The sequence below is a fragment of the Mastigoproctus giganteus genome, chromosome 1 (assembly GCF_048544385.1).
Source record: "Mastigoproctus giganteus isolate SK-2022 chromosome 1, ASM4854438v1, whole genome shotgun sequence".
Classification (NCBI taxonomy): Eukaryota; Metazoa; Arthropoda; class Arachnida; order Uropygi; family Thelyphonidae; genus Mastigoproctus; species Mastigoproctus giganteus.
Window position 1 is genome coordinate 189311901 of NC_143575.1, and position 26215 is coordinate 189338115.

The 26215-nt window shown below is 36.6% G+C and overlaps 1 protein-coding gene across 3 annotated transcripts in view; it reads left to right on the plus strand.

Annotated features, from left to right (window-relative positions):
- Window positions 1-9255: 9255 nt before the first annotated feature.
- Bet3 (blocked early in transport 3) overlaps window positions 9256-26215 on the plus strand; it is a 60501-nt gene continuing 43541 nt past the window's right edge. For 2 of the 3 annotated variants that reach the window (XM_090383591.1, XM_090383583.1), the window contains exons 1-3: window positions 9256-9446; window positions 9683-9736; window positions 18072-18169. In XM_090383591.1, coding sequence (XP_090239717.1) covers window positions 9695-9736; window positions 18072-18169 — 140 coding nt within the window. In that variant the 5' untranslated portion in view covers window positions 9256-9446; window positions 9683-9694. Of the gene's footprint in view, window positions 9447-9682; window positions 9737-18071; window positions 18170-26215 lie in introns of those variants that run through there. The other variant, XM_090383600.1, reaches the window with a different exon arrangement.

Consider the following 26215-nt stretch of genomic DNA (forward strand, 5'->3'; position numbering starts at 1 on the left):
AGGTCTATAATTACTTGTGTCAGCCTTTGATCCTCCTTTGTGAATTGGGGTCACATTTGCACATTTCCAGTCTATGGGTACCTCCCCTGAGTCCAAGGAAGCTCTCATAATTATGGCTAAGGGTTTGCTTACTTCCTTTGCTGCCGCCTTTAATATAACTGGATAGATCCCATCCACCCCGGGTGCCTTTCTTGTGTTTATCTTCAACAGTTTCTCCTCCACTTTACTCCCAGTTATTTCAAGATTTTGTAGCTTACTGCTAGAGTTGAATACACCTCTGGCATTCCCCTTGCTGAATAACTCCTCATGTGTGAATGTCGATGCAAAATATTCATTTAGTTTGTTAGCTACCTGAGCAGGATCATCAACAGTTGACCCATCAATATCAAGTGGACCAATCTGATTCATCCCCTTCCTTCTAGAGTTTACATAAGTAAAGAACTCTTTGCTGTTTTTCTTTGCATCCCTTGCCAAGGATTTCTCGTAATCTGCCTTCGCCTGCCTAACTTCCTTTGTAACTTGGTTGCATATCAACTTGTATCTATCATAGGCTTCTGTGTCATGAGTTAATTTGTATGTATCCCATGCATTTTTCTTCTCTGCCATATGCCTCATTAGTTCATCTGACATCCATTTTGGCCTAAACCTTGAACAATATTTCTTAGTTGGTATGTAAAGCCTAGTAGCTTCCAAGATAAGTTCTTTGAATGCTTCCCATTTTGAATTTGCTGTTGGTAACATCATCAGTTGGTCCCACTGTATAGAATTTAAATACTGTCTCAGTCCATCGTAGTCGCCTTTACGGAAGCAATAACCCTTCCCTTTACCCCTAATGGTAGTTACCTCTTTGAGTAAATCCCACTTCAGCACACTGTGATCACTGCCACCTTGTGGTTCATTTATCTGCAGATTCTTAATGCATGAAGAATCACTGCTGATAATCAAATCAAGAGTATTACTCCCTCTAGTTGCCTCCCGAACATGCTGATGTAGAAAACAATCATCCAATAAATCCACAAAAGTCCTGCTAGTGTGTGAGTAACCAGCCCCCAAAATCCAGTCAATATCTGGGAAATTAAAATCTCCCATTATAAGACACTCTGATTTACTGGCCCACTCTATTTCCCTGTACAGTTCCTTATTATGCTCATCAGAGTCATTAGGCCTATAGCACACTCCTCTCAATTTTGATCTCCCAATGTTTATGTCACACCAAACTGACTCCACGCTGCACTGTCCAGCGATGTCGACTGGCTTCACTTCCTTGGTTTTTATGTGTTTCTTAACTAATAGCATAACACCTCCCCCCCTTCCTATCCTGTCTATCCTTTCTGTAGACGTTGTACTCCCCAAATTCCAGTTCCGCATCCCTTATATCTGTGTGACACCATGTCTCTGATATCCCAACAATATCTGCCTTCGATGTTTTGAGCAATACCTCAAATTCATCAAATTTATTTACTAAAATCCTAGCATTGGTGTACACGCAAGTATACCTGCACCTGTTTCTATTCTTAGCTACCCTAACACAACCCATGTGTTTACTTTTACCGCAATGGCTCCCAGCAATCTCTGAAATACCATGCATCTTGTTTTTCAGGCTTCTGCTCATTCTAATAGAAGCAGTGCAAGAATCTCTTTCACCTCTGCCAGTGGCTACTGTCAATCTATTGGTCTTTGTCTCCCCCCAAGCTAGCAGTTTTCCGACCCACCTAACACTGCCTCGATAGCATCAGCAAATATTCTTGCACCCTTTCTATTTAAGTGTATCCCATCCCTGTAGAAGCAATCTCTCCTGTTAACAAGTACAGTCCAGGCTGAAAAAAATTCTACCCCTTGAGCCTTGCACAATCTTTCCAGGGCCGAATTGATCGACAATGCTCTCATCATATACTCCCTCCTATCGTGTCTGGGCAGAATTGCAGACACTTTCAAATTCAACCCTAATTCTCGGCTTTTGTTCAACAGTGACCTGTACTTGTTAAGTAATTCTGCCGGTCTCCTACTCTTAATATTATTAGTGCCAACGTGTACAACTATATCACCTTTTGTGCCCTTAAAATTAAGGGCACAAAAGTTCTCTTAAAATTAAGGGCATAATAAGTTCTCACTTATTACAGTGAGAACTAGTAAATGTTATACTACAGGCATGTGGCATTGTGCAAACAAGGGACATGACCTCATGAACTGAAAAATGATTGAAAAATTGAAAACGGATTTTGCCAATACTACTACCATTCAACTGGTCAGCTATTGGTTTCGGTAGTATTATTGAAAGGGCAAATTATGTTCGCTGAATGCTGCAATTAAGCTGGACCAATGGCAGCAGTGTTGAATTCATAGTGTCTACACCAGTGAGGGGAAGTAAATTTCTGGGGCTACATGTAGTATATGTGTATATTTTTTATTACTATTTAATGTTTACAACATATCTATGTGTTACAAACAAATCTGTATATTTATGAATGTTATGAAAAAATAAAATAGGAAAATATTTATTAGAAATATTTATTATTTATTATTATTTATAAAAGGAAATATTTATTATTTAACATCTGAATACCAATATTCAGTTGACAAAAATCACAGTTTAATAATATGAAAATCACCAAATAAAATTTGCAAAAAAATCATACAAATTATAATCAAACATGAAAGTATTATAACAATCCTGCTCTTCTTTGCATATGTATCGATTATTTCATTTATTAATTTTTCCGATAACGCATTCCAGCCTTCTGCGCTTCATGAAATCTTGCAGTATTACAGTACAGATACATATATAATAAAAAGATTATAAAACGTATTGTTTATATGTTGCAAACAAACCATCTTGTCTGTGGTACACAAAGGAAGAATTAGCCACAAGTAGACTCTTGCTATGAAAATAACAAAGGGAATGTGAAAACCATAAAACAAAACTGCTGGTGGTTGAAATAGTGGCTGCAGTGGACTCCTCTGCTTAGACATCATTTAGTCCTTCCCCTGAAAACCATAAAACAAAACTGCTGGTGGTTGAAATAGTGGCTGCAGTGGACTCCTCTGCTTAGACATAGTTTAGTCCTCCCCTGAAGGCTGCAGGACACTCTAATTACGATAGCATCCATCACTGGGTAACAAATTCAGGCAAACCTATTCATGGCTTGCGATCCAGTCATTGTCTTGTTTGTAATATAGAAACAAAGAATTAGGCTCGAATACACAAGAACTCTTTATTGCATACAAAATGCACATGCCGTACACATTACCCTTCACGGCTACAAGCCAGGTGTTGTCCTTCCGTTTGTGAATAGACTGTTTGTGTGAAACACGATCAAGAGATAGTTTGAGTGAAAATAAAGGGAACCTGAAATCCATAAAATAAAAAAGGCTGGCACTTGAAATAGTGGCTTTAAGTTACAATTTGTGCAGAAATAGAAATATTGACCATTGAATTTTGAAAATTTTGTGATTCCCACAGTTGATGTGATTTTTTGTTGTGTTTATTTGGCATAAATTTATTGAATTTATGTTTTATAATTACATTGTATAAACTGATAATATGGCCTCTACAGAGTGCAATTAGAAAAAATTTTCAATTAAAATTAAACAAAAAAAAATTGTGGCAAAAATTTCAAAGTCCAAGGTCTTTGAACAAATACTAAAATAAAAATTACAGTACTATTTTTTGCCGGCCCGCAGGGGGAGGACAATTTTATTCCACCATGGGTGAAACTTATCCCTGGTCAGCCCCTTAGATTCAACACCAAATTGCAGCCAAAAAAACCTCATCGATTGTCATGATGAACATAGGTTTCTCTACTTTCAGCGAGCTGATAGATGAAAATCACGGAATAGCTGCCACTGACATTTCACACCGAGTGGGAAAGGCCCAGGTTCAACCCCCATATATGATGCGAGTAACTTTTACGTGCTTTATTCACTGAATGGCTGAATTAGTTTGTCACTGATATGGATAGCAAGATTTTTTGTCCAACAAAATGCAAATTGGCCAGAGAAGGCACTCAATTTATGGATGTATTACAAATGTAACTGGACATGTGCAGTGAATAGGTTCTCGGGTGGACGTGATATCACTTTTTTCTTTTTTCACCATGTACTTTAAACAGGAGACGGGTAGTTGCATATCCACAATCACAATCCTATGACTTCTCTGTATGGGCTGCCAGAGTAGGTGCCTGATTAAGGTACCCTGCTTATGGCTGTCCATTGCCAATGATGCCTAAACTTTGCATCTCAACAGTATCGTTAGACCATTGACGACTGGAAAAAGTTGTCTTTTCCAATGAATCATGTTTCTTGTTAGCTGTATGGATGGTAAAAGAGTATGGCAAAAAATTAGAGAGAGGGAATCACATTGATTTGGTCCAACAGTAGCAGGAACGTGGTTACAGTATTTTGGTACGGGGAATTTTTCCCTCGAATCTTTTCTTGGAGCCTTTTTATAAGTAGACTGCGCGCTGAATGCTAAAAACTACCCATTGTGGTGCCATCATGGGTAGCACAGTTGATAGAATCGCTGTTCTCCCCACATCAGGTGGAAAACACCTGAGTTCAAATACAGGAGGAATTTTCATGGGTCTTTTTCACAATGTGGCTGAGTTAGTCGGTCTCAGGCAAGGGTACCATGGTTTTTTTCTACAGGAATTTTGAGTTCTTCATCCAGCAAAACAAAATCCATCTCAGAACACATGCAATTTACAGAAAATGTACATGGAGCAGCATGAACTGATTCACTGATGCTCCTAAAATCCTAGAACCTCTGGGTAGGGAGCCAAGATTATTATTCATTCTTGGCATTCTACGTGGTGAGAACGGGACAGTAGCATGGTCACATGTTCGTGGAGGAGGGTCAGTAATCATAGTAGGGTTTTAGGGGCATCAACAACTAAGGCCATATTGCCCCTCGTATATTGTCAACTGTGTGTGTTCTGAGGTCGATTTCTGTCTGCTGGATAAAAGAAAAAAAAACGAGTTTACGGGAGAAAAAACCATGCTACCCTTGCATGAGACCGACGAACTCAACCACGTTGTAAATATATCCCTCACGTTGTCGATGGAATTCAAACACCGGTCTTTTCCACCTGGTATGGGGAGGAGGGCGATTCTACAACTTGTTCTAACCACAAGGGCAGGACGGTCACTAACAGTTCCTCAGATGTATTACTTCTCTGGTAACCATAGATTCTAATATGTCTATCTTGCCCAATCAGGTCATAAATATTTAGTATCTTTCTAAAGTTGCAAATTTTGTTAGTCACTTCTGAGTAAGATTCATCTTCTATGAACTTTATGATTCTTGACTACGCTTAAACTGCTTTGACCAAAATTTTTGCAAGGTATTCAGAAAGGGTAACATCGCCATATTTATTTTTCAGGCATTCATGAAAAACTGGTTCATTTTCTGATTTTGTCAAAAATTTAATGAATAGTCTAATTCTCCAGTTTCTTGACATTCACTTTTATTGGGGGGAGGGGGTGTAACTTACTTAATCTTTATGTTCTGTATTACTTCGCTGTATTGAACTGAGTCTGCGTGATTAAGATACGGACATTTATAAGTGCATTATAAATTAATTTATATATATATATACATACAATAGCAAAGGCACATGATGCAAGAAAGCAAGTTTATATAGCATCAGCCAAAAAAAAAAAAAACCTTATTTCACCCATCCACTCGCTCCAAATTTTTGTCAAGTACTGCCTTGAATCTATTTAAGCTATCAACTTCTACAACGACAGATGGAAGTTTGTTCCACCAATCAACCACCCGCTGGCTAAGGCAAACTTCCGCACATCTGTCCTACAACCGTCTTTCCTCAATTTGAATTTATGCCCTCTCAGGCGATTATTCTGAGCAAGAGGAAGAATCCCCTCCGCATTGAGCATGCTCAGACCATTCAACGCTTTATACACCTCAATCGGATCACCTCGTAGGTGCCTAGTCCCCAGACACTAATTTGTAAAACTTAAGCCTTTCTTCGTAAGAGCAACCCTTTATTCCATTCACTAATCTTGTTATCCTTCTCTGTACTCGTTCAAACAGCTCTACATCCTTCTTGAAATGAGGCCTCCAGACCTGTATACAGTACTCAAGGTGTGGCCTGACCATTGCCTTATACAAGGGGAGAATCACCTTATCCCTGCTGGAAAAATTCCTGTATATCATTCACAAAACACAATGAACTACTCTTGCAGACCGTCTGCACTGTTCAGGAAACTTCATATCTGCCTGCACAATTAACCCCAGGTCCTTCTCATTCTCTATCTCCGTCAGTGTGGTACAACAGATTTGATACGTTGCTCTGGGATTACTGCTTCCCATATGTAGTACTTTACATTTGTCAATGGTAAACTTCATTTGCCACCCCTCAGCCCATCTGTTCAACTTTTCTAGATCCTTTTGCAGCAGTGTACTACCATTAACAACCCTGCCAACCTTCGTATCGTCTGCAAACTTGGACATTAAGCCTGATATAACATCATCAATAATATCATTTATAAATACAGAAAACAACAATGGACCCAACACTGAACCCTCAGGGACTCCTTAGTCCACGATGAGCAGTGTCCATTGATTACCACTCTCTGTCTTCTCCCACTCAACCATCCCTTTATCCATAGCAGCAATTTTCCTACAATGCCACACTGCTCCAATTTGTGCAGCAGTCTTCCATGTGCAAGAGTATCAAAGGCTTTTCTAAGATACAAATATATGATATCAGAGTTATTCTTTGCATCCAGTTCCTTTGTGACTACATCATAGTATCCAATCAAATTAGTCAGACAAAACTTCCCCTTAACAAACAGAGGCTGTGTCCGAGCTATAACTGAAGTCTTCTCTAGATGACCCTGCAATGCTTCTTTAACCAGTGCCTCCATTAATATCCCTGGAACAGAAGTTAAACTAACAGGTCTGTAATTCCTTCTGTCTCCCTTTGATCCTCCTTTGTGGATTGAGGTGACATTTGCACATCTGCAGTCCATTGGTACCACCCCTGAGTCCAGGGAAGCCCACATAATTATGGCTAAGGGTTTGCTTACTTCCTTTTCCGCCTCCTTTAATATAACTGGATATATTCCATCCACTCCTACTGCCTTTCTTGTGTTTATCTTCAACAATTTCTCCTCCACTTTACTCTCAGTTATTACAAGATTATCTAGCTTACTGCCAGAGTTGAATACACGTCTGGCATTCCCTTCCCTGAATAACTCCTCATGTGTGAATGTCGATGCAAAATATTCATTTAGTTTGTTAGCTACCTGCGCAAGATCATCAATAGTTGAACCATTAATATCAAGTGGACCAATCTGATTCATCCCTTTCCTTCTAGAGTTTACATAAGTAAAGAACTCTTTTCTGTTTTTCTTTGCATACTTTGCCAAAGATTTTTCATAAACCACCTTCGCCTGCCTAACCTACTTTGCAACATGGTTACAGACCAGCTTATATCTATCAAAGGCGTCTGTGTCACACGTTAATTTATATGTATCCCATGCATTTTTCTTCTCTGTCACATGTCTAATTAGTTCATCTGACATCCATTTAGGCATAAATCTTGAACAATATTTCTTTGTTAGTATGAAAAGCCTAGTGGTTTCCAAGATTAATTCTTTGAATGCTTTCCATTTTGAATTTGCTGTTGGTAACATCATCAGTTGGTCCCACCGTATAGAATTTAAATACTGTCTCAGACCACCGTAGTCACCTTTACGAAATCAAAAACCCTTCCCTTTACCCTTGATGGTAGTTACTCTTTGAGTAAATCCCACTTCAGCACACTGTGATCACTGCCACCTAGTGATTCTTTTATCTGCAGATTCTTAATGCATGAAGAATCACTACTGATAATCAGATCAAGAGTATTACTCCCTCCAGTTGCCTCCCGAACATGCTGCTATAGAAAACAATATCCAATAAATCCACAAAAGCCTTTCTAGTGTGTGAATGACCATCCCACAAATTCCAGTCAATCCCTGGGAAATTAAAATCCCCCATTATAGGACACTCTAATTTACTTGTCCACTCTATTTCTCTGGACAATTGCTCATTATGCTCATCAGAATCATTAATCCTATAACACATAGCTATTCTCATTTTTCGATGAGAAGCGGGGGAAAGAAGTGATTTACAGGTTGTGATACCGCCCCCCCCTCTTCGTTCCAGGCGGACGTCACGTGACACAACGTAATTGCAGCGGTAAGTGCGAAATGCGTATCGTTTCATAGTCACATTTGCTTGCTGGGTTCGGTTTCCACTTGGTACCTTCTGAGCTAAAGAAAAGTGAAACTTGGAAATGAGGCGAGTTTGCTTTTCCCATCTCTTTAACCTAGTATTGTATCTGTTATTACGTTCTTAAAAAAAAAAAAAATTCATTGGCGTATTGTGCATATACAAAGAGGGATTTTATTGTTAATTGCACATGGTAGTCGACTTTCAGTTGGTTTAGTGAAAAAAGGTTATGTTTTTAGTTGACTTCGGTACGGATTCAAGCAAAAATCGGTCGTTGGAAGGAAAAACAAGTAAGAGTGGTCAGGTGTTTAATCGACTTTCATTTGTGCTCAGTGAAAAAAGGTTATGTTTTTACCCGACTTCAGGAGGGATTCAAGCAAAAACCGATCGTTGGAGGAAAAAAAAAAAAAAAAAACCAATGTGATGTGTTTAACAAACTTTCATTTGTGTTTACTGAAAAAGAGGTTAGATTTTTACGCGACTTCGGGAGGGATTCAAGCAAAAACCGATCGTTGGCCGTACGTGATTTACTTTTAGTTTCTTGTTTTAAAAAAAAAAATTGGTGTTTTCGTGTTAATTTTTCTTCATTTTAACTCGGAGATGTTGTTATGTTACGTGACTTCCCCGAATAAATTGCATTTCTGTTACTTGCTTCTTGGAAAAAATTTCCGTTAATTTTGTTGTTTTAAGCTCCAACATACTATTATCCACGTGACGTCCGCCACGTGCAGTTGTCCAGAAGAAGAGGGGAACGCATTGAGTGGGCGGAGTTACGAACTGTACATCACTGCCTTCCTCCCCCTTCTTCTTGACGCCATTTGGTAAGGGGTACCGCTCTCTGGAATTTTACCGAAAATTTCAATTAAAACTAAACAAAAAATGTTGCGAAAATTTCAACGTCTGAGGTCTTTGAACGAATATTAAAATAAAAATTACTATTTTTCGCCGGGGATGAAACTTACTCCCGGTCAACCCCCCCCCCCCCGGATTGAACTCTGCTTGCTGCTCTATACAGCATAATATCCACAACGATGCGTATAGTAGCTGATATATTCAGAGTTACAGAGGAGTAACATACCATCCACTGATACTATCTTAGTACCGTGTGGTTCACAGACTCTGTTCTGTGACTCAGGGCACAGAGTAGTAAGATATTTTCTCTGCCGTTCAGAGTATTGCTCTGGATACATTGAACTGAAGGTGGCGTTAGGTGAGATGTGATAAATATTACCTCGTACTTTGATTAGAAGCGAATAATCAGATACGCTATTATTTTTTTCCCCCAGGAAATTTTGTGTTGCAGAAGAATTAAGAGTTAAAACATTTCGTAACTTTTGTGAGCAGTTTGCTGGTTTTTTTTCCGACCACGTTACCTGTACTTATTCTGGAAATATGAAGTTTAGAATTCGTTATGAGAAGAATGAAATTACGGTTTTTATTTTCCAGGTTTAAAGAATTATGTCTCGGCAAGGAATCAAAAATATTGATCCCAAAAAAGTTGTAAGTTCATATCATATATTTGCTACTTTTTGTTCAGCTAGTTTGTTAAATTTTTAACGTGTAGGCTTTTACAATTATTACAGTGACTATACCTTCAGCAATGAAATCTGGGACAAATCGAATGCAGATTAATCTAAAACCGCAACTCAATTAGAAAAACCCGGCGAAATAATGTTTTGCATTGGTTAGTCATACAGCTCATGCTGGCTATAATACCTATTAAGTTTTAATATCGTTTTTATGAAAGGTTTTCGCTGTCACAAAATCCGCAGTAAGCCACTGGTATGAAAAGGAAATTCAAAATGTAAAACTAAACACAATTATGAACGTCAGAGGTGTAACTAGAATGAATTTTTGACACCTATGGCCAAAAAGAGTTACGACTGAATTATTATTTTTTAAACTGATTTAATGAATTATAATATTAAATTATTATAAAAGTATTAGTATTGGAAAAATGCCCTTCATGCCGAGAAGAGGCTGCAAGTGAGGCTGAGCTGCATGAAATTAATAATTAGGAAATGACAGTTGACTCTTTATTACAAAAATTTTCAACCATAAATACAAGTAAAGTCCTGGAGTTGATGACATATATCCAGTAATTTTGAGGGAGTCCACCAGGGAGTATATTGAGCCATTGCGGTTAATTATGCGGGCATCTTTGGACTGGAAAACTGCCGGTGTATCGCCAATACATAAAAGGTGGTTCTAAGAATGAAGTTGGTAACTACAGACTGGTTGGTCTGACTTCAGTGGTAGGTAGGAAAATCTTAGAGGCAATGATTAAGAGTGCAATCTAGGGACATTTAGATAGATATGGTATTTTGAAGGACACACAGTATGGTATTCTTAAGGGAAAACCATGTTTAACTAACTTAATGGACTATTTTGACAGAGATAGTGACAAGCTGGATGTAGGGAACAATTTCGACCCAGTTTATTTGAATTTTAGCAATGCATTTGATACAGTCCCTCATGAAAGGTTACTGTATAAGCCAGAACGTGAGATCACTGGAAAGATTCTATGATGGATTGCTGGGTCACTGCAGGGCAGAATGCAGAGGGTTATGATTAATGGATATTCTTCAGATTAGTGTAATGTCAGGAGTAGGGTTCCCAAGGATTGGTTCTTTGACCCCTGTTGTTTCTCATTTTCATAAACAACATCAACAAAGGGATAGAAGGCATGACGTCAAAATTTGCAGATTGCATAAAGATTGATGAGCTGTTAATGATCAGTGCCAAGCAGTGCTCCTTCAGGTTTACTTGGACAGACTTCAGAAATGGTCAGAAAAGTGGCACCTATGTTTTAATGCAGCAAAATGCAAGGTCTTACACTTGGGGAATAGCAACACCACAATAAATTATATAAGTTGTTGGGGTTTGCATTAAAAATAGTAAAGGAAGAAAGGAATCTAGGAGTTACATTATGGGCAGATGTGACGTTTTATGAGGCAGCGTAAACAGGAAGCCAGAAAATCAAATTGTCTAATCGATGATTTATCGAACATTATCTCTTAGAGATAGGGAGGTCATAATCTCACTGTATATGTGAAAAAATGGGTGGCACCAGACCCTAACACTATCTATAAGGCAATTGTAAGACCACATTTCGAATACTGTGTGTTCAAGTATGGATATGTCATTCAAAAAAAAGACATTGAGCTTCTTGAAAGGGGTCAAAGATGGGTAACTTGCATGGTGAGATTGGCAAAAGGGTGACCATACAAGGAAAGATTCCAATTATATTGGCTACAGAGCTTGGCAACCAGGCACCTTAGAGGTGATCTGATTGAGGTTTATGAGGCTCTGAGAGGGGTTAGTAAAATGAATGAAGATGGAATTTTCATTATTATAAAGAATTCCAGAACTATGCGTCATAAATGCAAGTTACAGAGGAGAGGTTTAGATTAGATTGTAGGAAGTTTTTCTTTTTTGCCAGCAAATTGTTGGAACAGGTTGCCTTTGCAGGTCATTGAGTCACTGACTGAATAAATTCAAGGGTCATTGGATAGTTACCTATGTGATGAGGGAGGGATACAAATTATTTTTATTGGTATTTTCTTATCTACTCATTTTTTTTTTTTTTGGACACTGCAGCAAAAGCTAGTGGCTTCCTTACACTATATGGCAAATACTGCTACTGTGTCTTATAATGGAGGTTTTAACTTTCCAGATATTGACTGAACTTTTTTGGTTGGTCATTCACACACTACAAGACTTTTGTGGATTTACTGGATGGCCATTTTCTACATCAGCATATTAGAGAAGCAACAAGAGAAAGGTGTGATTTTCAGTAACAGTTTTCCGTGCATTAAGAAACTGCAGATAAAAGATCCACTGGATGGCAGCGATCACAGTATGCTTAGAAGTGTAACTACTCTCAAGAGTAAAGGGAAAGTCATTTGCTTTCATAAGGATGACAACAGTGATCTAAGGCAGTTTTAAAATTCTTTGCAATGGGAACAACTGATGAAGTTACCAACAGCATTGTAAATGGAAAGCATTCAGGGATGTTATCGTAGCAGTTACTAGGCTTTTTATAAGATCTCAAAGGTATAATTCAAAACGTAGACCACCCAAATGGATGCCAAATGACCTGATGAGATTTGTGGAAATGAAGAAAAATGGATCAATGCATATAAATTATCAGGTGATACTGATGACAACAATAGATATAAACTAATCAGAAATCAATTTACAAAGGCAAGCTAAAGCAGATTATAGAAATTCTCTGGCACACACACACAATGCAAACACAAAAAGCAAGACATTCTTATAAAAATGTTAGAAGCAAACAGTTGAATTGCATTGGTCCCCCAAGTATGAATGGATCAACTGTGGATGACTATTCTCAGGTTGCTGACAAAGTGAATGGGTATTTTGCATTTTCATTCGTGTACGAAGAATTCTTTAGGGAAGAATATGCCAGAAATTTATCAGACTTACAGATTTAACAGGCAGCTAAATAATTTTGTGGTAACTGAGAGGAAAGTGGAAGAGAAGTTGTTGAAAATAAATATAAAAAAACACCTGAGTTGGATGGTATCTATTTAATTATATTAAGGGTGGCAAGCAAACTCTTTGCCATAATTAGGAGAGGATTTTTGGATTTAGGGGTGGTCCCTATGGATTGTAGATGTGTGAATGTATCCCCAATTTGCAAAGGAGGATCGAAGAGAGTGACATGAGTAATTACAGACTGGTTAGCTTAACTTCTTTTTCAGGGATAATAATGGAGTCTGGTTAAGGTTGGTTGGTTGATTGAGATTTAGGTGCATCGGCAACTATGGCCATAGTGCGCCACTGGTTAAGGGGTGCCTCTGTAGCCAGATGGGCTGGAGCAGCAGCGCATAGCACACGCTTCTTGATTAGACCGGGGGTTCGAGCCCGTGACCACCAAATACGGAGGATGCAGAAAGGTCAGGGAATGACCACCGCATATCCCCCGGAGCAATATGGCCGTAGTTGCTAATGCTCCTAAAAAAAACCCAAAATAACAACTGGTTATAAGGAGTAATGCAGGACCATCTAGATAGAAGTGCAGTCACAGTGTGGAAATTATTAAAGGACAGTCTTGTCTGACCAAATACTATGATGCAGTTATAATGAAAACTGGGTACAAAAAATGATTCAGATATCATTTACTTGGATATTAGGAAAGTTTTTGATGATGTTGCAATAAGACTGCTGTACGAAATGTGGAATTAGATAAGTTTACTGCTATGGATAAAGCAATATGGAGTTGATGCAATTGCACCCAAAGTCAGCTTGAAATTTACAGTTTTAGGCTTTCTGCCCTAAAATTTTATTAGTATAAGAAGTACATATTTTTGTCATCTATAAAAATAAATATATATTATGTAAATAAGTTGCAACTGAGTTGTTGATCTTGTTTACCTTTTGGTACCTACCTGCCTGTTGTGCTATCTGGGTAGTGTTGGTGGTACTCAGCTGAGGATAAGTAATTGTGGACCAATGGAGAAGTGTTACTTATTCTAAGTATAAAGAGAAAGAAACTTAGTTGCTTCCTCTTATACTTAGAATAAGAGCCTAATGTACAAACTTCAGTTTGTTGTTAAAATTCAACTATGTAGTAATGATGTAATTGGACTAAACAATATTATAGTTTGAGACTTTCTGCCATAAAGTTTTATTATATACAGCATAATGTATATACTTAGCAGATGGTTCTTCCACATCATATCCTGGTTATCAACATGTTGCTAAATTAGCACACCATTCCCTTGAATAAATCCAATATTTCCTTTTATAATCCAATCGGTGGATGGTTCAAATATTTGATGGAATCCTAAAAATGCTTATTTAATTTCAAAATCCCAAAGAATTCCATTTGTAGAAGTGTGAATTTTCATATAATAAAATATTAAGCTTATTTGATCAGCTTTTGAACCATTTTGCATTGTATCTTCTTTTAAGTAAAACAGATAGGGTTGCTTTAATTTCTATTTCAACTTTTTCAGTGTTTACAATCATTTTGAATTTGACAGAGATATTATTATTTCACTGAGCATATTGTTTTTCCAGTAATTCGGTGATATTTGGAAAGTAACTGAATAGTTTAAAGAAAATCGTCACTGTTGGGTATATTATCTCTAAATGTAAATTACATGTAAATGTTATGTTCGTGATGCATTCTAAGACTTTCTTTCAAAATGTTTTTTTCTGTTTCCAATTCATTTTTAATTTGGATATTCAGTTTCATTTTCCTGTCATTTTTGTAACTTAAGCGTTTTAAACGTTCACTTGAATTCATGACTGAATTCTTTCATCCAATATTTCTATTTTGTTGTGCCTCTGACAAAACTTTCATAACCGACAAAATATACATTAAGCATAATCTGACAGGCACAAATAGTACAGCAAAATTCATGAAGAAAGAATATCAGCTTTAGATATTTTTTGAATAATCATTGGTTAAAAAACATCTACCACTCAGTTTTTTTTTTTTTTTTTGTCACATGGGAAAGGTCAACAGAATCCTTTTAACATGATTAAACATCTCACATCATTATCTCTGCTGTTTATGGAAAAATACACATGGTCCACTGGTCTTATTGATCTGATTTAGTCAGTGACTTCATAATCAGCAATATTTGCATTTAGATCAAAATCACTACTAATGCTGCAGCACTAAATTCTGCCGACCGTGCTAGATCGGGTGGGTAAAAAATGCCTGCCTGGCAACCCAAAGGTCACGGGTTGAATCCTGCCTCGGGCTTGGATCAAAGTACTGCAAAAACCTTGGGAGGTGCATTATGGCCACAGAAGTCGATGCACCAACAACTACCAAAAAAAAAAAAAAAAGAGCACTAGATTCTGCTACCTGTTTTTTTTTTTTATGATTAATTAACCCACTCATATTTGATTTGGTATTTACCACTTTTTTTTCTGGAGAAAAAAAAAAAAAAAGTCAGTTTGTCATTTTTCAAGGTATCTGATTTGTCTTTCTTTGCTTTTCTCTTTTGACAGGCACTTTTGTTTTTGTACACTGACATTTTTCAGTGTATTATTAGCAATAGAAGTGTTTTGGTTCAAAAACAAATATTATTATAATTTCTAACTTATTGAATAAATAAGTTAGAAATTATAATATGAAAAGAATAATTAATTTTTTTTTATGAAACCCCCAAACACAAAAGGTTATAGTACTTAGTGATGATAATAGTTATAGATTGTAATTTTCAGGAAATATGTGTGAAGGGAGGTTGTTCCAGAAAATGGAAGTTGAAGGAATAAATGAGGAAGAAGTAAGTTGGTTCTGTGAGTTTGAAGTGTGGTTGTGGGAGGGAGAGAGAGAGAATTCGAACCCATGAGACGAGCATAGGAGCTGAAGAATCTGTATTGTGAGATATAAGGGCTGATTTTAGGATTAAATTAACTTAGTTTATCTTTATCCCACTGAAGAATTACTGGAGATTGGCATGTAAGAAATTGGTAGTGGATATTCAAGAAGTCAAACCTGTTTGTGCAGGGCAAGGTCTCTCAAACTGGAAGATGGAATGCAATGTGCCATCTTCACCAAAACCATTGATAGGATTTCCAGTTAATGGAAGAAGGTCATTAATATACAAGAGGAAAATGAGTGGAGTCAAAAACTGAACCTTGGGAACCACATACATTACTGGAGAAGTAAGAAGACAGCCATTTACAGTGAGTGGTCAGAGAGAAAACTGGATACCCAATTACAGAAAACAGTCAACAATCCATGAAATAGTAGTTTATGTTGAAGACATTTCAAAACATGATCAAAAGCTTTCGACATGTCAAGAGCATCTGTTTGAGTGTCACTGAACTTTTCCATTGAATTTATCCATAGATGAAGCCAGTATACCCCAGGGGATCATATCTGGTGAGTATGGGCTTGGCACACCCAGGTTCCTGAGCTGGATATCATCATTCTTTTCTTCTCTTGGTGATTCCCCTTCTACTTCTGACTCTCTTTCTCTCTCGGGGTAATTCAGAAATTTTTTTTTTTTTGGGTGGTGCAGCATAAGCCTCAGGCTTCCTTGCACCATATAGCTAATAATCATATATCCCTAGTAGATCAATATTGGCGATCATTGATCAGATGGAAGGTTTCTAGATAGTTTAGGAGTAGGCAGTTCATGGATTTCTCCATTACTTTAGAAAGAGAACTAAGTGCAATGGGATAATAATTGGATGGGAGGGATTTTTCCACCCTTTTTTGCAACTGGCTGGATATGAGCAAATTTCCAAGCAAAAGGAAAAACAGTGGAATAAGAAAGTGTAAAAAGGCAACATGCAACAGGAGTAAGCTTATGGAACAAATGGAGAAATACCGATAAGGATAGTTCAAGTTTCTTGGCTGCAAACACTGTAAAAAGTAACACAGAAATCTGAATCTTAGGTTTACAATGGTGTTTCTTCAGTTATCTTATTTAACATGCTCTGACTATGCTACTGTCACTCTGTAAGAGAGGACTATGGATGAAAGTTGCAGTATTTATGTTTATTGTCGGTAAACTGATATAATCTGAAAGGTGTCTGTTGAATTGTTGAATAAGTTGTTGTTTGGTTTTTAGGAGCATTAGCAACTAAGGCCATATTGCTCCAGGAATATGCGGTGGTCATTTCCTTCACCTTTCCGCATCCTCCGTATTTGGTGGTGACGGGCTCGAACTCCGGTCAAATCAAGAAGCGTGCGCTACGCACTGCTGCTCCTTCCCGAATTGTTGAATTAGCTTCCATATGGTGTTGTGCAAGCGGATAGTATGACTAAATTTAAGGAAGAATTAGACATTAAGTGTGGCAGTGTTTTTTATATGCTGTTTTAGCTTGCTTCCTAATACAATACAGCACCACTACTAATGCATCGTTAGCTTCTTGCTTCGTTACAGTGAATTGAGAAAATGTTCACTTCGTCAGCCAGAAGAGTTTTGCAATAGTGGTTGTTAATTTTCTTCAGGAATTACACTGGACATTCACATGACCTTCTAACAAACCATGTTTTTTAACATGAGCAAGATTAATATTATTATTAATTATCATTATTATCAGCCATATGGTGCAAGGAAGCCTGAGGCTTATGCTGCACCAGAGAGAGAGAGAGAGAGAGAGAGAGAGAGAGAGAGAGAGAGAGAGAGAGAGAGAGAGAGAGAGAGAGAGAGAGAGAAAGAGAGAGAGAGATGATATCCAGCTCAGGACCCTGGGTGTGCCAAGCCCATACTCACCAAATATGAGCCCTTGGGGGTGATTTCCAAATGAGTAGTATTTTACTACAGTGTGGATTAAATAGGCTTTGGCGAGCTACTTTGAGAATTTTGTGAGAAAATGCATTCAGATCACTTGACTTAATGAATGAGCTGTTGAGAATACAGTAAAAATTTGTACTCTGGGTGTGTCAGATGTAATAAAATGAAATTGAAGCTAGAGTAAACTTTGTGAATTGTTGAAGTTCAGGTATAAAAAGTGTTTTCTCCATAATTTTATGATGGATTATTGGGCAAATGCTAGTAGTTGAAGAAAAATTTCCTAGGATATTTAGTGTAAATTTCTTTGAGGGGAAGTGGAAACTGGGATGAGCATAGGACAAATAGTGGGTAACATGTTGATTTGTGGGTGCAAAAATCCACTTGAAGTGTGAAATACACCTCCACAGATATATTACTCTTATTATAACTTTTAACCTAATTGTGGAAAAATAATAATAAAAATACTTGGGCCCAGGGTGCTTGCTTTACCCTAGTTCTGCCGCTGTAGCTACCTTGCATTGTGTATTTAAAAATTATGTAAAAATTAATATTAAAGCTGAACGAAATTTAATAATTTTATTTTATTTTATTTTCATAAGAGCTCAGAACTTTTTATGCTGACATATGGTGCTCTGGTATCTCAGATTTTGAAGGATTATGAAAATGATGAGGAAGTAAATAAGCAATTAGACAGAGTGTAAGTTGGATTTATTTTAATAGTCTTTACAGATATATTTGAAATTGAAAAAAAAAATTAATTACAATTGTAAATAATAGCATCATTAATTTTTGTTCATTTTCTTTTTCAAGAATGGAATCAAAATCTTAGCTCAGTTTTCTTATTACTGAGGACATAGCTGTGGATAGAAGTTTATCCACACTCTGACTTTCAGATTTATGCATAATAAAAAAAAAAAAAGAAAAAAAGCTTTTGTGAAGGAAAAATTTTCTAGAAATTTCTTGGTTTTAATAATGATGTGCTCTAATTCAATAAATATCATGAAAACATTTCTGTGCTAGATATAGCTTCCAGAATAAATCAAGAAAAAGAGCCCTTGTTCCTGTCCTCGTGCCAAAATGAATGTATGTACATTATTAAATACTTTTGTTGCTTTATTCTTTTTTATGCCTTTGGTCTCACAATGTTTAAGTGAGACTAAATGTTTATGGTAATGACACTAAGTTTTACAAAACTAATGTGTTAAATCTGCTTTACACTACAAGGATATTTCACAAGTTTACCTAGATCAGTAAGCTTGTTTTGGTAAAATTGTATGTATTAGTATTTGCTGTATGGTGAAATCAAGCTGTAGCATTGCTCAAAAATCCTTATTACGTATTTCATTCCTTACATAGGTATTAATCGAGTTTTACCTTTTGAATTTTTTAAAGCTGTCAGCCTAAATCACTCGTGGAGGTAACTTATTCCAGTAAACTCACGGGGCCGACTGGGCTAGCCGGGTGGGTAAAGTGCCTGCCTGGCAACCCAAAGGTCGTGGGTTTGAATCCCGCCTCGGGCTTGGATCAAAGTACTGCAAAAACCTTAGGAGGTGCATTATGGCCACAGAAGCCGATGCGCCAACAACTACCAAAAAAAAAACCTCACTGGAAGAAAGATTCGAATTTGTCCTCTAGCTGTAGTATCAGAAAATAACATACATAGCATTAGTAGAGGCATATGATGCAAGAAAGCAAGCTTATGCAGCATCAGCCAAACAAAAAAAAAAAAAAAACTACTTCCATTTCACCCCTGTGTTTGTTCGAAATACCTGTCCAGCTGAGCCCTAAATTTATTTAGGCTATCAACTTCCACAACAAGGGATGGAAGTCTGTTCCACCAACCAACTACCCACTGGCTAAAGGCAAATTTCTGCACATCTATCCTACATCTGTCTTTCGTCAATCTGAATTTATGCCCTCTTAGGTGATTATTCTGAGCAAGAGGAAGAATCCCATCAGCATTGAGCATGCTCAAACCATTCAAGGATTTATACACCTCTATCAGATCACCTTGCCGGTGCCTAGTTTCCAGACACTGTAATTTGCAAAACTTAAGCCTTCATTCGTAAGAGCAACCCTTTGTTCCATTCACTAATCTTGTTGCCCTTCTCTGTACTCGTTCCAGCAGCTCCTCATCCTTCTTGAAATGAGGCCTCCAGACCTGTATACAGTACTCTAGGTGTGGCCTGACCATTGCCTTATACAAGAGAATAATCACCTCCTTATCCCTGCTAGAAAAATTCCTGTATATCATTGACAAGACACCATGAGCTACTCTTGCAGCCCATCTGCACTGCTCAGACTTCGTATCTGTCTGCACAATTACCCCAGGTCCTTTTCATTCTCTACCACTGTCAGTGTAGTACCATAGAGTTGATACATTTCTCTGTGGTTACTGTTTCCCATATGTAGTACTTTACATTTGTCAGTGTTAAATTTCATTTGCTAAATCTCAGCCCATCTGCTCAACCTTTCCAGATCTTGTTGCAGCAGCATAGCGTCAGTAGTGTTCTTAACAGCCCTGTCAACCTTTGTATCGTCTGCAAACTTGGACATTAAGCTTGATATACCATCATCAATATAATTTATAAATACAGAAACAATAATGGACCCAACACTGAACCCTGAGGGACTCCACTAATAACATTAGTCCGCGATGAGCAGTGTCCATTGATTACCACTCTGTCTTCTCTCCCTCAACCATCCCTTTATCCATAGCAGCAATTTGCCTCCAATGCCACACTGCTCCAATTTGTGCAGCAGTCTTCCATGTGCAAGAGTATCAGAAGCCTTTCTAAGATCCAAATATATAATATCAAAGTTTTTCCCTGCATCCAGTTCTTTTGTGACTGCATCATGGTATCCAAGCAAATTGGTCAGGCAAGACTTTCCCTTAACAAAACCATGCTGTGTCTGAGCTATAACTGAAGCCTTGTCTAGATGATCCTGCAGTGCTTCTTTAACCAGTGTCTCCATTAATTTTCCTGGAACAGAAGTTGAACTCACAGGTCTATAATTGCTTGTGTCAGCCTTTGATCCTCCTTTATGAATTGGGGTCACATTTGCACATCTCCAGTCTATGGGAACCTCCCCTGAGTCCAAAGAAACTCCCATAATTATGGCTAAGGGTTTGCTTACTTCCTTTGCTGCCTCCTTTAATATAACTGGATAGATCCCATCCACCATAGGTGCCTTCTTATATTTATCTTCAACAATTTCTCCTCCACATTCCTCTCAGTTATTACAAAATCATCTAGCTCACTGCCAGAGTTTACTTCACATATGGTATTCCCCTTCCTGAATAACTCCTCATGTGAATGTAGATGCAAAATACTCATTTAGTTTGTTAGCCACCTGAGCAGGATCCTGAACTGTTGAACCATCAACATACAGTGGACCAATCTGATTCATCCCTTTCCTTCCTACCATTGTTTGGCGCTTAATGGCCTATAGCTGCTGTTGCGCCGTAAAACATACAACAACAATCCCTTTCCTTCTAGAGTTTACATAGGTAAACTTTGCATCCTTTGCCAAAATCTGCCTTTGCCTGCCTAATCTCCTTTGTGACTTGGTTACAGACCAGCTTATATCTGTCATAGGCTTCCATTTCACCCATTAATTTATATGTATCCCATGCATTTTTCTTCTCTGCCATATGTCTTATTAATTCATCTGACATTGAATTAGGCCTAAACCTTGAACAATATTTCTTAGTTGGTATGTAAAGCCTAGTAGCTTCCAAGATAAGTTCTTTTAATGCTTCCCATTTTGAATTTGCTGTTGGTAACATCATCAGTTGGTCCCACTGTATGGAATTTAAATACTGTCTCAGACCATCGTAGTTGCCTTTACGAAAGCAAAAACCTTTCCCTTTACCACTGATGGTAGTTACCTCTTTGAGTAAATCCCACTTCAGCACACTGATCACTGCCACCTAGTGGTTCCTTTATCTGCAGATTCTTAATGCATGAAGAATTGCTACTGATAATCAGATCAAGAGTATTACTCCCTCTAGTTGCCTCCCGAACATGCTGATGTAGAAAACAATCATCCAATAAATCCACAAAAGCTTTGCTTGTGTGTGTGTGTGTGTGTGTGAGTGTGAGTGACCAACCCACAAATTCCAGTCAGTATCTGGGAAATTAAAATCCCCCATTATAAGACTCCTTTATAAGGACTTTACAAAGTCCTTATAAAGACTCCTTTACAAAGCATGTTCCCCTTTTCCCTGACAGTAGTCTCCAACAACTACTAGTTCCTGTGGGACCAGTGCAGTCTGCTTTGGGGGTTGCCGCTGTGTTGCGTGATGACCAAGTGCAAGCTCTGGCATTGATGTGGGCAGCTGAGAGCTTGATGGCCCCTCAATTTAGATCCTTCGAGGGCATCCACCCTGTCTTTCAAGCTCTCATATAGGCCCATAACAACGCTGAGTTGATGCCTGATTTCCTTACATTGCTTACACACAAAGACATCCCCCATGGCAATATCATGTCCCGTACCCGATTGCTCCACAAACATCATGCAAGCAGTGCATTTTAAAAGGCTGATTCAGAGGGCAACTGCCACCCTCGGTTCTCCCCTGAGCCACAGCACTCCTATTAGCTTGAGCCTTTTGCTTTGCTGCTCTGGTCCGAGTCATGATTTCGATTTAATTTCAATGAAATATGAATTTCAGTACAAATTATAACCCTAAATTTGTATTCCAACACAGTTATAATGCTATATATATTTTTCAGTATCGAGTATTATCTAGAAGTTCCGTTTATATAACTTCCATATGAAGTTATGTATTAATTAATTATGGTACTTTTGGAATCTAAGTCGTTATATGTATTTAGTTAAAAAGTACAATTTAATTGACAATGAAGTTTAACAAGATTAATAGATTTTACTGATTGATTGATTGACAATATTATATTATATTATATACTATACTAAGCTTACGCTGTCTAGTTCGGGATATAATGTTGTATCGTATAACAATGGCGGCAAGTTACGAACGGTAAATCTACAGACACTTAAGTATTAATTAACTTCCAAATCTCGCTGTCTCAATTCAGAATAAACTAAGGATCCTGACTAGGTTTATAAGCTACTTATAGAAAATAATTTGATATAACAATTGGTCAATAAAGCGGCTAAATATGGCTAAAAAACTTCTCGTTCAGCAGAGCTGCAACTTTTAACACGTGGATTTGATACCCTTACTAAGTAATACCTACAAAATCTCTATCTAATTTAAACTTTAAACTAAGTATCATAACTAGGAATATAAAGCTACTCTAGAAAATAAGTTACTGTGCTAATTTAAACTAATAAAACAGAAAAAACTTTGCCTGCACAAGGCTACTCTCGTTCTCACATACCTTTGACATATGAAACAAGTTAGGTAATCTAAGCTGTGCATTACATTTCAGATGTTTGATTTTATTTCTTAATTTATTTTAAAATTTTTGTAAAGAAGTAAACCTAATAAATACAAATAAACAATAAAAATAATAATAATAAGTAAAATATAAAAAAAAAGAAGAAAATTACCCGCATGTTTCTTCAATTATCCAGCTGATCTTACTCCTTGCTAAAAGAAATACTTGTTTCCTTCTAGATTTTTAATAAAAATTGAATTGCTTTTTTTTGTTGTTGTTACCAGTGTACTAATTAATGATTTATATATTTAGCAAACTGATAATGAAAAAACAAGTTCTTCAAAAAGTAATAATTTTCATAAGCTTAAATTTAGGACATTTTTTTCTGCCATTTTGCCCAATAATTGATTAGTGCACAGCAACAAACATATCTTCAGTGCTTCCACTACAAATGCAGTATGTGAATGGCATGTGTGTGTAATATGTATTAAAAAATATATAATAATAAATAATTTCTGTTTGTCTGATTTCAATGAAATTTGGGATGATAATCAAATCTTTCTAAAAGAGCCAAATGTAAAATTTCAAGAAAATGTATTCATTGGGATTTCAATGGTTAGAAGACAATAGGTGCATCACTCATATGCAAATGGGAAAAAAAAAAAAAAAAGAGAGCAGAAACAAAATTACTGAAAACAATAGGGAACATTATGCATTGAGGCAGGCCAGTGCTAGTATATCTTACATTTTTTAGCCTTGCATTGAAAAATTTAGTTTCCTGTTTGTAAGAAGGAATGCATGCTTTTCTTCTTTCAACAACACCAAAACTGTTCTGTAGAAGATTTAACAAAGCAGAAGTAGTGATGGATCCAAGAGCAAATAGGTTTATTATGTGATATGTTTCCTTATAAATTAATATAACAAAGTGTTGTTTTGTTATGCATTAATAGGGGTAGGGGTCAGAACTGTTATAGAGGGATTTTCAGAAAAGTTAATTACATGGTTTTTGACTGACCTGTAAGTGGTGGGTAGAGGTCAAGTCTTTTGTGAGTGAGTTTCTCAGCTTTTTTTTTTAAGTCATTTTTAGTGAAAATATGCCGAACTGTGATGTGTTTTCCTGACAAATGCATGAGGAGAATTAGGTAAAAACAGATTTACCAGGGTGCAGTGGCATAGATGCTATAGGGTCCCACAACCTTATATTTAGGACCTCTAAAAATTTATATATCGGGGCTCCAACTATCGAAGTCCAGAATTAATAAAATGATGCTATATTAGCATCCTATGTTCTTGATTCCTCTTAGCTTGCCTGACCTCCTTTGTGACTTCATTACAGACTAGTTTATATCTGCCCTAGGCCTCTGTATCCTGATAATTTATATGCCTCAATGCATGTTTTATTCTTTGTCACAAGTCTAATCAGTTCTTTTAACATCATTTAGGTCCAACCCTCGAACAGTATTTCTTAGTTGGCATGAAAAGCTTAGTAACTTCTATGATTACTTCCCCGAATGCTTCCCATTTAGAATTTGCTGTTGGTAACATCATCAGTTGGTCCCACTGCATAGAGTTTTAAAAACTGCCCATGACCACTGTAATTAACCTTATGAAAGCAAAACTCTTCCTTTTACTGTTGCTGTTAGTTTTTTATTAATAAATTGTCCATCAGTACACTGTGATCATGGACTCACAATTGGTCTCTTACATGCAGATTCTTAATGCATTTTGAATTGCTGCTGACCAAGAGTTATTTTATTTTGTTGCCTCTCTAAGATGGTGCTGTAGAAAACAGTCATCCAACAAATTCACAAAAGGTTTGCTAGTTTGAGAGTGACTAGGTTTTGAGTGACTGACTTAGTTCAATTTTATTATCAGATTAAAAAACTTTAGCTGTTATATGACAAAAAAAAATATTTGGACAATAAATAAATGGCGTAGATCTAAAATTAAGGCTAAATAAACTCCAGTGCTTTTTAATTGGAACATGCCGAACATGCCCTTACGTGAAAAAATGTATCTCTGTGCAAACTTGCAAAAGGATTAAGTTGAGTGACATCAGGGGCATGTAAGAATAACAAAGAAAAATACAGTAATAGCATAGTAAATAATTAAATTAATGTTTATTCTTCTTGATTTTCTTATTGACAAAATGTTGACAATTTTAGAAATCCTGAAACTGGAAACAGTCGTTTTCAATACTTACTAATAAGACTCAGATTTGTTAACCTTTCTTGCATCATTGTTGATCTTAAATAGTTCTTTAAGATCAACATTTTTAATTTGAAAAAAAGCATGCTCTCCATGTGCTTTGGTGAGGGGAAGGACAAGAAATATTTGTATTGCAGTAGAAACATTGGGAAACATAGCAAGAAGATAGTTTGAAAAAAATATACATCATATTCTTCCATGTTTGGCTGTATAAAAATTAACAATTTTCTATTTCTTCACACAGGTCACAAATAACATTGATGTTTAATTTGTTTTAAAGAAGGATCCGACAAATTAGTTTAAGTCCATACAATGTTTAATTCTGGTTTCTTTATTTAGAGATGGTAACGAATAAAGGTCCAATAAAAAAAAAAAAAAAATTTAAACTATTATTATGAACCTTCAGTTGTTCGAATCTCTACTATTTGTAATATTGTTATATCTAATATGACATAATAATTTATTTTGTATCCAGGCAAATTTATAGTTTAATAATTACTTTCATAAAGAAACATTCTTTTCTTTTTTCGTGGTTGTATAATTGAGACTTCTGTAAATCTACAACTTTTACAGTCTATTTTGTTAGCAATAGCTTTTGCTTCATCTAACATATTTTGAAAACCGTCATCTGTTCTAGATTCTTTAAAATATTCACTTAATTCATGTAACATTTTTATTATTGTTGGTACTGATGTGTTTAAATTTTGCAACGGTATGCTAACAACATTGATTTTTGATAATTTATAATACCATACTACAAGAGAACAAATAAATGTATAGGATTTGATTTTTGTTATTAATGATGTAGCTATATTTCTAGAATCATTATTATGGGAAATATCTATATAGATATTGTATAGAGCAGTGGTCTCCAAACTTTTTTGGTCAAGCACCCTTATTTTACTTAAAAGGACTAGCGTGCACCCTGGAAAAAAAAAAATTAAATATATGTTTAATATATTTTTTTTATTTACAAATCATTTACATGGAAGGCATTATATCTAAAATCACATTTTAAAAGATCACAAATAAAAAAAAAAATACAAAATTAAATTGAAGTTCAAGGTATGAAATATTTAATATTTGACCTCAGGGCTCACATCTGGTGAGTATGGGCTTGGCACACCCAGGGTCCTGAACTTGGATATCATCTTCTCTTTCTTGATGAT